General features: G+C 37.5%; 1 protein-coding gene across 3 annotated transcripts in view; it reads right to left on the bottom strand.

Annotated features, from left to right (window-relative positions):
* The window catches only part of PPFIA2 (PTPRF interacting protein alpha 2), a 462,329-nt gene that overhangs the window by 113,303 nt on the left and 335,724 nt on the right, over positions 1-13,302 (bottom strand). For all 3 annotated transcript variants that reach the window (XM_058568716.1, XM_058568715.1, XM_058568714.1), the window contains one exon: positions 4,738-4,959. In XM_058568716.1, the coding sequence (XP_058424699.1) occupies positions 4,738-4,959 (222 nt within the window). The remainder of the gene's footprint in view (positions 1-4,737; positions 4,960-13,302) is intronic.

The raw sequence follows: 13,302 nt of genomic DNA, 5'->3' as shown, positions 1-13,302 counted from the left end.
ATTCACGTCCTAGGCAGGATGAAGCAGGATGGCATGAGATTTCATCACCTACTCAGAATGGTGCACAGTTTAAAACTTATGAATTGTTTATATTTGGAATTTTCCATTTAATATTTTCAGACAGTGTTTGACCTCAGGTACCTGAAACCACGGAAATCAAAACTACTCATAAGGGGGAACTACTGTATGTATGTTTTCTAATATGTGTACTGTGCCTAGCTTTAATCCAGCCCTGTATCCTAATAGGTCACAGTCAATTTAAGGAGCAACTAAGACAAAACTTCAAACAAAAGCCAATTGGGAGTAGATTTATTTCTTGACAAAGAATAATTACAAAAATATATCCTGACACTACTAATGAAATATACTTATATAATTCATTTTAGATATATTAGACTGTCCTCACATGCAAAGAAAAATGCATTTCAGTTTTTAATTATATGGTCAGTTTTTCCTATTCCCTAGTTTTTTCCTTAATTAATTCAACAAATATTTATTGCTTATACAATATATAAATCATACTGTGCTAGCAATGCTATAAGGGTAGCAAGAAAAATCACCTTACTTTTTTTCCTACTAGAAAACTTGCAATTCAGCAGACTTTGTGTGACCACAGCCCAAGAATACGTTATTATTCAGGAAAATAAAAGCAGACTCTGGAGTTTCAAGCATAAGTGATACCTTTTTAAAGTACATGATTTTCATATCTTTTTGCTTGTTGGAAAGAAAGATCAAGAGATTGATTATTTAAGGGGCAATTACAGTGTGGCTGCATTTTTTATGATAGCTGCTGTCACTGAATAAATGATTGCATCTTGTTGATTTTGGAGCTGCTCGTAGTGGAAGAAGCACAGGTTTTGAAGCCGGGCTGATCCTGTTTCTTCCTGGGCTAGAGGGTGGGGGGAATGGAGTGTTGAGGAGGGCAGTTCCCAGGCCTTGGACAAGTCACTTTACCTCACCTGAGAAAAATGAGGATAATGACAAGAACCTCCTCTATAGGACAGTTGTAAGAAATTAGAGAAATTAAATATAATGCACCTATATAGGCAATAGTTTTCATGGTTGGTCCTCAAGATATTGCCAGCAGACAGCCAGGGGCCTATGGCTTATGATCTGAATTTTTTTGGAAGTATTTTATCTGGCCTTCACAGTGTCCTTCATACATACACACACACACACACACACACACACACACACACAAATGTGATGCATCCAGGAAAGAAGGCAGAGTATAGGCTCCTTGTTTAGGTCTTGTTAACTCTATCACTTCCTACTGTTGCACCCGGCAACAGGTTGACCCATTTATATTGCCTGCATGACTCTGAAAGCATTTGTGTTCGCAACCTCCCTTCAAAGGTAAATGATGAGAAATATTCCTTTCTCATGAAACTCTTCTAAAATACAACTATATAGAAATTCTAGAGCTGATAAGAATAGTTATACTTTAAAAGAATTCCATGTGAAAGCAGAACATCTTACCTATTAAAGGGATTCCTAATAAAAGAACATCTGGCATCAGATGATTGATATTTTCCATCTGACAGCTTTTTGTCACCTACATCCAGAGACCATCAGAATCAAAGATTTTTCTTTTTCTTTTTCTTTTTCTTTTTGTTTTTAACATAGGCAATAAGAAAGGGGAACTAGAGATACCGGGCTCTACCTGTATGAGACACTGGATAGAGGAGGTGAGTGTTAAATAAAACGAAAACAGATAAATCTCTGAGACTAAGAGGATGAAGAAATACAAAATGAGCGAAAGCTCAAGAACTAGCCTTGGTGGTCTACTAGCTAGAAATCTTAGTGTTCCTTAACAGTGATATAGGAAGAGAGGCAAATCTTTACTGACTTTATAAATTCTCTGGGTTTGGCTTGTGGGTAGGAATGAAGATGAGAGACGTATCTATGAGTTATTAATTCATATAAAGGTGTAACGAGCATCACTATCTGTGTGGTGGTAGAGCAGTCTACAACTTCACGGATCATCTGTCTTTTTCTGAGACAGTAGGCATTGTTTTAGTACATTTCTAATCTCATCCATGCCTTTTGATGTTTTGTCAAACATCTATAAATATCCCTTCTTTCATCAAAGATTTTTTGTGTGCCTATTATATGCTCAATAGTTGTGTAGGTGATTAGAATAGAGCTGTGAACAAAACAAAACAAAACAAAAAAATTCAGCCCTTATGAATCTTGACGTACAGTGGAGAGGGAGGCATATGACAAACAAGTAAATCAGCAGAGTATATATTGTGTCAGACGGTAGTAAGTGCTGTGAGATTAAAAAAATGAAAGAGGCAGAGTGTGTAAATAACATGGTGAGGGAACACTTCACTGCAAAGACATTTGAGCAAAAGGCAGAGGGAAAAGAAAATGCAACAGAATAGATCTGGCTTGTTTAGTGGCCACCTTAACTGAACAGAGTGAGCTAAAATGAAAGAAGGAGCTGAGTTCCAAGAGGTCAGGAGGGTGGTAGCAGAGATTATACATGGCTTCTAGGCCAGTTCAAGGACTTTTATTTTACTGCAAGTAGAATAGGTAGCCATTGAAGACTTTTAAGCAGAAAAGTAACTTGAGCTGTCTTACATTGTAACAGGCTACTCAGGCTGCTGTGTCTTGTATAGACTGAAGTGGGCCAAAGGCAGAAGTAGGAGAACGAGTCAAGAGACTACTGCAATAATCCAGTGAGATATGATGGTTGTGTGGACCAAGAAAGAGCCCTGAAGATTGTGAGAAGAGGTCACATTACGGATATATTTTTTTTATTTTTTAATCTTTTTTTAAAATTTTTTGTTTATTGCAGTAACATTGGTTTATAACATTGTATAAATTTCAGGTGTACATCATTGTACTTCTATTTCTGCATAGATTACATCATGTTCACCACCCAAATACTAATTACAACCCACCACCACACACATGTGCCGAATTATCCCTTTCACCCTCCTCCCTCCCCCCTTCCCCTCTGGTAACCACCAATCCAATCTCTGTCTCTATGTGTTTGTTTGTTGTTGTTATTATCTACTACTTAATGAGTGAGATCATACGGTATTTGACCTTCTCCCTCTGACTTATTTCACTTTGCATAATACCCTCAATGTCCATCCATGTTGTCACAAATGGCTGGATTTCATCGTTTCTTATGGCTGAGTAGTATTCCATTGTGTATATATACCACATCTTCTTTATCCATTCATCCCTTGATGGGCACTTAGGTTGCTTCCAAGTCTTGGCTATTGTGAATAACGCTGCAATGAACACAGGCGTGCGTGTATCTTTACACATTGGTGTTTTCAAGTTCTTTGGATAAATACCCAGCAGTGGAATAGCTGGATCCTATGGATATATCTTAAAGTTGGATATAATAGGGTTTAGGGCTGAATCAAATGCAGTGCATGAGTGAAGGACAGGTACCAAGGACAGCTCCAAGGTTTTTGGTCTGAGCGACAACAGTGGAGTTGCCATCAGCTGAGATGTGTAAGTCTGCAAGAAAGTCTGGTTTCTTGGGGGGAATAACAGGAGAACAGTCTTGAATATGTTAATTTTGAGATATCCATTAGAGATTTAGATATAGGCATCTGGAAATCAGCAGACAAGGATAAACTGCAGATATAAATTGGGAGTCATAAGGCAATGGGTAGTTTGGGGAGCCATGAAACTGCATAAACTTACCAGGGGAATGAAGTAAGCTGAAAAGGGAAGGCACTCCAAGGTTGGGGAGGAGTAGAGCCAATAAAGGGGCCTGAGATGGGGGTAGCAAGTAAAGATGGGGGAAACTCAGGGGAGCGTGGTGTGCTATTAGTCAAGTGAAGAAGTACTCCTGGAAGTGGTAACTGGATCAAGTGCTTCAAAGGACTGAGAAGTGAGCCCTGAATTCAACAACATGTAGGTGAATAATGCTTGGATGAGAACAGCTTTGATGGGATGGTGGAGGTAAAGTATGATAAAGTGGGATCTAGAGAGAATGGAAAGAAAAGAATTGGATACATAGAGTAAACTCGTAATAACAACTGGTTAATTACATAGAAAAGATAGAAAAAAGATAAAAATATATGATTTAAAAGAATATATAAAAATGGAAAAGGTGAGAAGTCACAAAACAAAATTTCTGAAAATAGAGATAATTTCTTTTTAATTGAATAGAGTGAGAAAGTGAAAGATTCTAAACGTTTCACCTTAGCCGGTAAGATGATCAGGCAACGTCACAAATAAAACATCTCCTTGTATCTTTTGTAGTAACTTTCAAGTACTCTTTTTTAAATAGATGAAGTGATGTTAAGTCTAGTAAGAATTGAATATATAGAGAAAGAAAGGTTCCCACATTCACACATACACAATCACACTCACAGACACAAAACCAAAATAAGATGGGAAATTTAAAGTAACGTCTTTGAATACCCCCATATGCTGAGAGAATACCAATTAATTATTCACACTCACATCTAGGATTATTTAAAATTAACAGCTTAAAATTTTTAAAAATTCATTAAAAATCGTGGCAAGTTATCACTCTATCTGAGACTTGATATCCCACTTTCTTTCCATACATATTTAAAGGGTTGATGAAGTAAACTATTTTTGCCTTAGTCAATAAGTTTCATAACTAATATAATGCATCCCAAATTATGGTCTTTTGTGAAGATGTAAAGAGTATATGCCATTATGGGAAATTATGGAAAAAGTATCTCAGAGGCAGCATTCCAGAAACAAAGACTGAAAGTGCCATGAATCACCTACCTCCCTGATGTCCCTTTGATATTTAGTGTTCATTTCTTCTGTTTTAATGAGATCCTTTCTCGCCGTCTCTGCTTCCTGTTCCACCTCTCCCACTCGGGAAGAAAGGGCTGCTAAACGTTCTTTCATTTGGGCCATTTCATAGTTTTGCTTTTCAAGCAATTCTTGTAGTTCTACTATTTGACTAGTTTCATCAGTTGAGTCTATAGAACCATTGGACAAACGCTGCAGGAAAAGAAAAAGAAACGGCACTTAGGATCTTCTTCATCTTTAATTTAAAAATCATGAACTTGAAATGAAATTGACACAGCTTTCACACTGAGAAATAAGAACTCAGAGAGGTTTTAGAAAAGTTTTAGATGAAAACTAATTTAGAGAAAAACCAAGTTTCTGAGAAAATTCTTAATTGACATTCAAATATAAAGATAGATCAGTAATTTTCAAACAGGTTGACAGATGCGTTTGAACTAGAAGCTAATATATGCATATATAAAGCTACATATATAGAGAGAAAGAGCTTAGCAGGAAACACTGGTATACCCTAAACATTCAATAAGTGGCAGCTATTATTTTATCAATGATATATAAAATTTGTTATAAACAAACAATATTATATTTATGTAACAGCGTATTATTATTAAATGATAAGGACACAGAAACTATGCAATATTTTCTATTTTTATTCAAGATCCTTTGTGCATTTGCAAGTTTTATTTTCAGTGACCCTCAGAAAAAGAACTTACACAACATTGTTCTTTTAAAGAAGGTTATTCCTGCTGTAACTCTGACCTAGCTGGAACAAAGGCATAGCATAGATAAGTCTTGATTTCTATATTTCTATCAATGTAAAAGTCATGGTGCACGTAACCCACAGGAAGGAGGCTGAAAGGGATGAAATACTTTGAGATTCATTTTCCCCCTTTCTGAAGGGGCTGCCTAGAAACCAGGGTGACCCATGTCCTCACAAGCACACCCTACAGCTTAGCTGTGCTGGAGAGGTTTTGTGGTGAAGACAGTGCAACAATCAGGGAAAAATAAGCGCTAACAGAAAAAAAGTACAACCAAGTTGAAATAAGAAAATATGGATAAAAAGCAAAGAAAGTACAGTCAATTCTGCCATAATGCTTGTTTGGAAAACATGAATTTGTTTCAACACAATAGATATATTAAGAAGCAATTTGAACAGATGTGAATTTTGTGTTTTCTTATGTATGATTTCGTTCCTGAGAATCCCTGACTGAACAGAGAAAACCACGCCTAGTTGAACCAAGCCACGTAGGGATGCACAAAACACTCACGTGCACATTCCTCAAACATCTAACACAGACCTCGGTTCATTGTGTGCTTTGAGTCAAACCATCCACATCTGTGTTACAACTTTCTATCTGATTTCAGATGGCTCTTCTTCCACCACTTCACCATAACTCACAGCTACAACTTTCTGACTCCCACTTCCCTAAGCAAACTTCAGGTCTTGTTCAAGGTCAGGTGTCATATTTATCGTAGAATTTATGCAATTCTTGACCATTTAACATGTGTAAAACTGTGCTGCCATTTTTATTAGTTTTCTATCTCTTTTTTATATCATTGATTAAATTTTTAGTGTTGTGCTGCAAACTCTTTTTTTCTCTATAAGCCCTACATTTTTTATTGCACTATTTTGCATAACTCATGATTTTTAGGAATGTAAATGTCACATTAAAGCAGAACTGACTGTAGTATAAAAGGTGAACAGAAAGCATCCTAAAAGCAGTGAGAAAGATAAAACAGAGAGAAAGGGAAAGCAGACAAATGGCAAGGAGTGTTATAAGTCCAATAACCCAATACATGGGGAGACACTTGGGCAAATCTAAATTACAAGGGCAGAGAAAGACGGAGTCAGTCTTAAGATGGTGTCTAAAGATACCAGTGGTGGATCTACAGACCTAATACTTTGAAGATATTACTGATCTGTTGTTTTGCAGCTGCCCAACCTCTAATTATCTAGTAAAACGGGTAGGAGATGTTACAAATACATAGGAATGTTAGAGAGGATGCTGCAGTCGTTGACCAGATCCTCCTTCAGAGTCTACTCCTTTCACAGCTGGGATTGTTGCCTGCTGAGGGATCAGAGCCGAGGATATTCCTAGGAATTGCTCTTAGTGGAAAGGAACTGCCTTTCCAAATTTATGCCCCTCCCCTGGGGCATGCAATACCGCATAAAATGTAGAGCTGTATTTTTGCGAAGTTAATGAAAAACCAACTTTTTAGATGGTTTTTATGGACACAAAACTCAAAAATATTGATAGTGATCTTTATGCAGGACACAACTATCTGTACTTTAAACTGGGAAAAGCCAGTTTATAATCGTTGGGCAGCTATGAGAAGTGGTTTAGGGAAGAAGGCTAGAGCCAATTGCCAGTCAGTTATGTCCAAATTTGGGATAACTGAGGTATGATATTATAGGGTTTTTGTCATAACAGCAAACATCTTTGAACTGTGCACACTATTAACAAGTAACTAGGCAAGCTTAAGCTTTAATTAGACTTTCCGCTCCTCACATTGAGAACTTTTTCTAGTCAACTAAAAAAAAGGCAATTTTTCAGAAACTACAAAACCTGTATAAAAATTTTTTCTTTGAAAAATGTTTTATATAACTGAAAAATTACATTTAGAATTCTAGAGCCCTAAAGAACTTTAGAAAAACTGAGACTCAGGTAATCACACAGAGCTGATTTGAATTAAATGCAGAACTTTGAATTCCCAGTTCAGTTCATCTACTCTTTACCATATTGCCTTTAATCAGAACATATAAATCAACAAGAGAAAATTATACAGTATAGGCAAATACCGAGAATGGAGTGTATGTGTGTGTCTGAATATAGATACATATGTATACACACATATACATATATATTTGACAAATATTTGTTCAATGCAACCAAATGATGTTAATTTTCTAATTAGAAAAAATGATGGTTCCAATTCTGTGCACCTGAGGTCCATTAAAATCTTGTTTAAAAACTGCATATTTTTTAATGGATCAAGGTAAGAAAAATTTACCTAAATATAAACAGTAATCAGGCAACTAAAATAAAACACTTTTAAAATGTTAATCTCTTTAATTCCTTTAAGCAACAGATGTGTACTGCATAGTGTTTACAGTACTTTGGAATTGGGACTAGCTCTGGGAAAATTTTCTAACTCAATTTTTTTCTGATGTGTTTGTGAATATTTTATGTTTAAAAAATGTGTAATATTTCATTTATTCAAATCACCTTAAATATATTTTATGGTAAGCTTAATATATGTTTTCGTAATTCCAGAGTCATATGAAAACTGTGATTTCTATCTTAGAAAAAGAATACATAACTTTTGTTCCAAATCATTGTTATCTAGACTTACCTTTAAAATAAATTGTGGCACTTTAACCTAAATGACAAATGACTGAGTTAAAGGAAAACCCAGTGCTTACTTTAAATAGCTTTATTGAGATTTACACACCATATTTACATACCATAAAATTCACCCATTTAAAAGATAAACGTCAATGGAGTTTAGTATACTTAAAGAGTTGTGCAACTATCAACATAATCTAATTTGAGAACATTTTCATCACCCCAAATAGAAACCTCATACCCATTAGCAGTCACTTACAGCCAACCCCCACCCCCAGCTCTAGGCACTACTAATCTATTGTCTGCACTATAGATTTACCTATTCCATGCCTTTCACATGAATGGAATCACAGATTGGATAGGCTTTTGTGACTGGCTTTATTCATTGAGCATGAGGCTTTTGAGATTCATTCATGTTGTAGCATGTTATCAATATTTCATTTCTTTTATTGCTGAATAGTATTCCATCCTGTGGATACACTACATGTCATTTATGTATTCATCAGGCAATAGACATTTAGATTGTTTCCACCTTTGGCTGCTATGAATAATGCTGCTATGAACATTTGTGTACAAGTCTTCGTGTGGACATATGTTTTCAATTCTCCTGGGTAGATTCCTAGGAGTAGAATTCCTGGATCGTATGGTAATTCTACGTTTAACATTTAAAGAACTGTTTCCCAAAGTGGTTGCCCCATTTTACTTTCCCACCAGCAATGATGAGAGTTCCAATTTCCCACATCCTCACCAAGAGTTGTTATTGTCTGCCTTTTTATTACAGTCATTCTAGTAGGTATGAAGTGGTATCTCCTTGCGCTTTTTTTTTTTTTTTTTTTTTTTTTTTTTGTGAGGAGATCAGCCCTGAGCTAACATCCGCCAATCCTCCTCTTTTTTCGCTGAGGAAGACGGCCCTGGGCTAACATCGGTGCCCATCTTCCTCCACTTTATATGGGACGCCGCCACAGCATGGCTTACCAAGCAGTGCGTCGGTGCGCGCCCGGGATCCGAACCAGCGAACCCCGGGCCGCCGCGGCGGAGCGCGCGCACTTAACCGCTTGCGCCACCGGGCCGGCCCCATCTCCTTGCGCTTTTGATTTGCATTTCCTAATGACTAATGATGTTAAGGATCTTTTCATGTGCCTATCATTTGTATGTCTCCTTTGGGGAAATGTCTATTCAAATTCTTTGCCCATTTACTAATTGGGCTTTTTGTTTTTTTATTATTGAGTTTTCAGAATTTTTTACATATATGTTGGATACAAATCCTTTAACAGATATGTGATCTGCAAATATTTCTTCACAGTCTGTGGATTATCTTCTCACTTTCTTGATGGCGTTGTTTGAAATGTAAGTGTTTTTAATTTTAATGAAGTATAATTTATCAATTTTTTTCCTTTATGGCTTGTGCTTTTGGTGTTGTATCAAGAAATTATTTCCTAACCCAAGGTTACTATGACTTTCAATGTTTTTTTTCTTTTAAACTGTATAAGCATATACTTAAATTATTAATTTTCAAATGTAATAAAGGCTCATATGTTAAAATTTTAAATATAAATATTTTGATTCATTCAACAAATACTTATTGAGCAGCTACTATATGCCAGGTGGAAGGTAATAGGTTTTAGGATTTTTTTTTTAATGTGATGATACATTCCTGACATCAAGGAAATTCTCATCAAGCAGAGAAGTAACACACAAGTAAGCAACTATTAAGCCCCACAATTCAAGGTTATAATAAGGTTAGTTTTGCTTACGTATTTATTTTATGGGAGCAGAAAGAAGATACTATTGGTGATACTCTTTGAGTTGGGTCTTTAAAGATGAGAAACTACATGTAAAGTAAAATAAGAGAGGGGATAGTTATTCCAGGAAGGGGAAACAACATGAGCAAAGAGGCAGGGAGACATTCTCTGCCGGTGAGATACAATTTGTCCTGTGTGCAGAGCAGAAGACATGTGCTGTGGGGAAACGGGAGGATGTGACACTTGAAAGGGAGGGCCAGAATAGATTAAGATGGCCTTAGCTTCTCATATGAAATAGAATGAACTTTGTGTCCTAGATAGAATGACAGAGAGTCATCAAAGATTTTTTTTTTTTTTTTTTTTTTTTTTTTTTTTTTTGTGAGGAGATCAGCCCTGTGCTAACATCCGCCAATCCTCCTCTTTTTTTGCTGAGGAAGACGGCCCTGGGCTAACATCTGTGCCCATCTTCCTCCACTTTATATGGGACGCCGCCACAGCATGGCTTGCCAAGCAGTGCGTCGGTGCGCGCCCGGGATCCGAACCAGCGAACCCCGGGCCGCCGCAGCGGAGCGCGCGCACTTAACCGCTTGCGCCACCGGGCCGGCCCCGTCATCAAAGATTTTTGAACAGAGAAATAACATGTAAAAATCTGCTGGCAAACTGTTCATCGCTCCTCCTGATCCTGGTAATCTGCGTAAAGCCTTTCTTTACCTGTAATGGGCAATTTTTGCTTGCCTGCTCAGCATCCATTCTCCCTTCCCCTTTCCCCACAGCTAGAGTTGCCAGATGAAATACATACAGGATGCCAAGTTAACTTGGAATTTCAGACAAACAATAAAAAATTGTTCAGTATAAGATGTCACATGCAGTATTTGGGTCAAGCTTATACTAGAGGAATTGGTATCAGTCTCACTCACCATAATATATATTCCTAAAATTTTTTCTATCTATCCCAGGCTTTAATCCTAACCTATATATTCTTATATATTCAACTGTTACTAATTTTTCTACTGAATATCAAATAGACATTCCAACCAAACCTAAAATGTTCAAAATCAAATTCTTGTGCCCCTCCCCCAAATCTGTTGCACCTTCATCTTTCTCCACCTCAGTTGGTGAAAACTCCATCCTTCCATTTTCTCAGGTTGAAAACCTTGGAGTCATCCTCGAATCCTCCTTTTTTCTCTTATCCCCTATCCAGTCTACTAGAAAAACTTGTTTTACTTTACCTCCACAATATATCTGAATCTTCCCCATTTTCATGACCTCCACTGTTGCCATGTGTTGGGGAAGCAGTCATTTTGCTACCCGCCGCTCCTCTCCAGGACTGCTCAGTCAGTGCCCTGGGCTTGGAACATTCCCCTATATGGAAGCTAGGTGTTAAGCTGTCACTTGACCCTAGAGTCTTCCTTATTAGGAGAAACTTTTCCCCTCTTCTAGGTACCCAGAGAACTCCCTTGTATTGCTTAAGTGTGTGTGTCATACGGCACTGGCCAGCCCCTCCAGCATATCTGCCCCTCTTGGGAATGAAATGTGTCTTCACTTGCAGCATTAGAGGGGTGCATGCAGTCCATTGCCCCACACTGGCTGTCAGGAGGGACCTCCTGGCTATGGAGACCTGCTGATCTTGCTGCGTCTCTTCTTTCTGTGAGTAGAGCATTGTTCCGATTGGAATAAAAAGATCAAAGGTTGGGAGACACAAGTGGGTTTAGGATTTTAGGGAGAACAGTGTAGCTAGAATGAAATGAGCAAGAGGAAGGGAGTGGATGTAGATGGGCAGATGATGTGGTTCTCAAGATCATTGTAGTACCTTGACTTTTACTCTGAGTGAGATGGGCACCACAGGAAGGTGTTGAGCAGAGGAGTGGCGGAATATTAGAAAAATTTGTTTGCTTTACCTTTGCAACATAGCTGAATTGGACCCGTTTTCATGATCTCCTTGTGTGTCAAGTAGCCCCTTGTGTGTTCAATCCTCTGGTGACTCCGAACCCCTAGAAGATGCAGCAGGCCAAGGTCTGTGGGCTCCTACTTCTTGTGGTTGGCATTATTATGATTGTTGTCATTCTCCACATGAATCCTCACCTGGGATTGACAGCTGGATCTTCCTGCTCAACACAGCCCTTGTCTGGGTCATCTAATCTCACTTGAATTACTGTAACAACCTCCTAACTGGTCTCTTTGCTCCTAATCATGTCCTCTTATGCTCATTCTTAAACCAGCCAGAGTGATCCATGGTGAACTTGTTACATTGTAGTCAGATCAAGTCACTTTTCTGCTCTAAACACTGCAATGGTTTTCCATTCTACGCAGTACAGAAGCAAAAGTCTTACACTGAGCAAGAACCACTTTCCTCTCCCCACTCCCCTTCCCTTCTCCCCAGGCCCTTACCTCTCTGACCTCTCTCCTACTATCCTCCCATTTGTTCTCTTGCTTCAGCCACACTGGTAACCCTATGCTCTTCTCATAAGTCAATCACTCTCCCACTTTACCACCTTTGCTTCAGTTCTTCCTTCTGCCTGGAATGCTCTCTTCCTGGGAATCCACATGGCTAGCAACCTCAACAATGTCAATGAGGTCAACCCTGACCATCTTATTTGAAAGTGCAAACTGTCCCCGCCCCTACATCTTCCCAAGACTCCTGCTCTTTCTGTGTTTCTCTACTTTTTCTTTTCTTCAATAGTATTTATCATCTTCTAACATACCAGATGATTTACTTATTTATATTTATTTTTTATTGTCTGCTAACCTCCTTCAACTTGCTAGATTACAAGCTTCAGGAGGGAAAGAGCCTTTGTACGTTTTCTTCTTGGTGTATCACAAGTATCTAGAATGATGCCTGACACGTGATTGTTATGCTATAGATTTTTGTGGACTGAATAAATATTTTGATTACTTCTGTGTCTCTAGTGACCAGAGCAGCATCTCCCACAAATATATATTTGTTGAGTAAATGAATAAATGTTTCCATTAATGAATGAGATGATTTTTAAGGAAAACAATAAGATTCAAAAAGAAAGGAAATATAAAGACAATATATTCAGCCATCATTGCATAATATTTATGAAAAAATGCTTTCATAAAGAGCAAATATAAAAGAGAACTTAGTCTTTTTTTCTCTTGTTTTAAAAGCACTATACAGATGCTTTATCTTTATGGTATAAAAATATGAAGTAAACTTAGAAAACCATTATTATAAATGTACATTAAAATAAATAATTTGGTAGAAATAAACAGCTTACATATAAGACCAGGTGCAATGAATGAAGCCCCAGAAGTCTCACCATGTCACAGTCATACTGACTTCTTATGAGACGAAGCCAGGAATTTAAACATGGTCTTCCATTTGCTACCAGGAAAACAATGGAAACACACTTCTCTTTGTATTTGATAATCTAACAAAATGACCTCACCATTAATATTTTTTCATTCTACTTCCAGCTTTACTATTT

The sequence above is a fragment of the Diceros bicornis genome, chromosome 25 (genome assembly GCF_020826845.1).
Source record: "Diceros bicornis minor isolate mBicDic1 chromosome 25, mDicBic1.mat.cur, whole genome shotgun sequence".
Classification (NCBI taxonomy): domain Eukaryota; kingdom Metazoa; phylum Chordata; class Mammalia; order Perissodactyla; family Rhinocerotidae; genus Diceros; species Diceros bicornis.
This window is presented reverse-complemented; position numbering and strand designations above follow the sequence as displayed.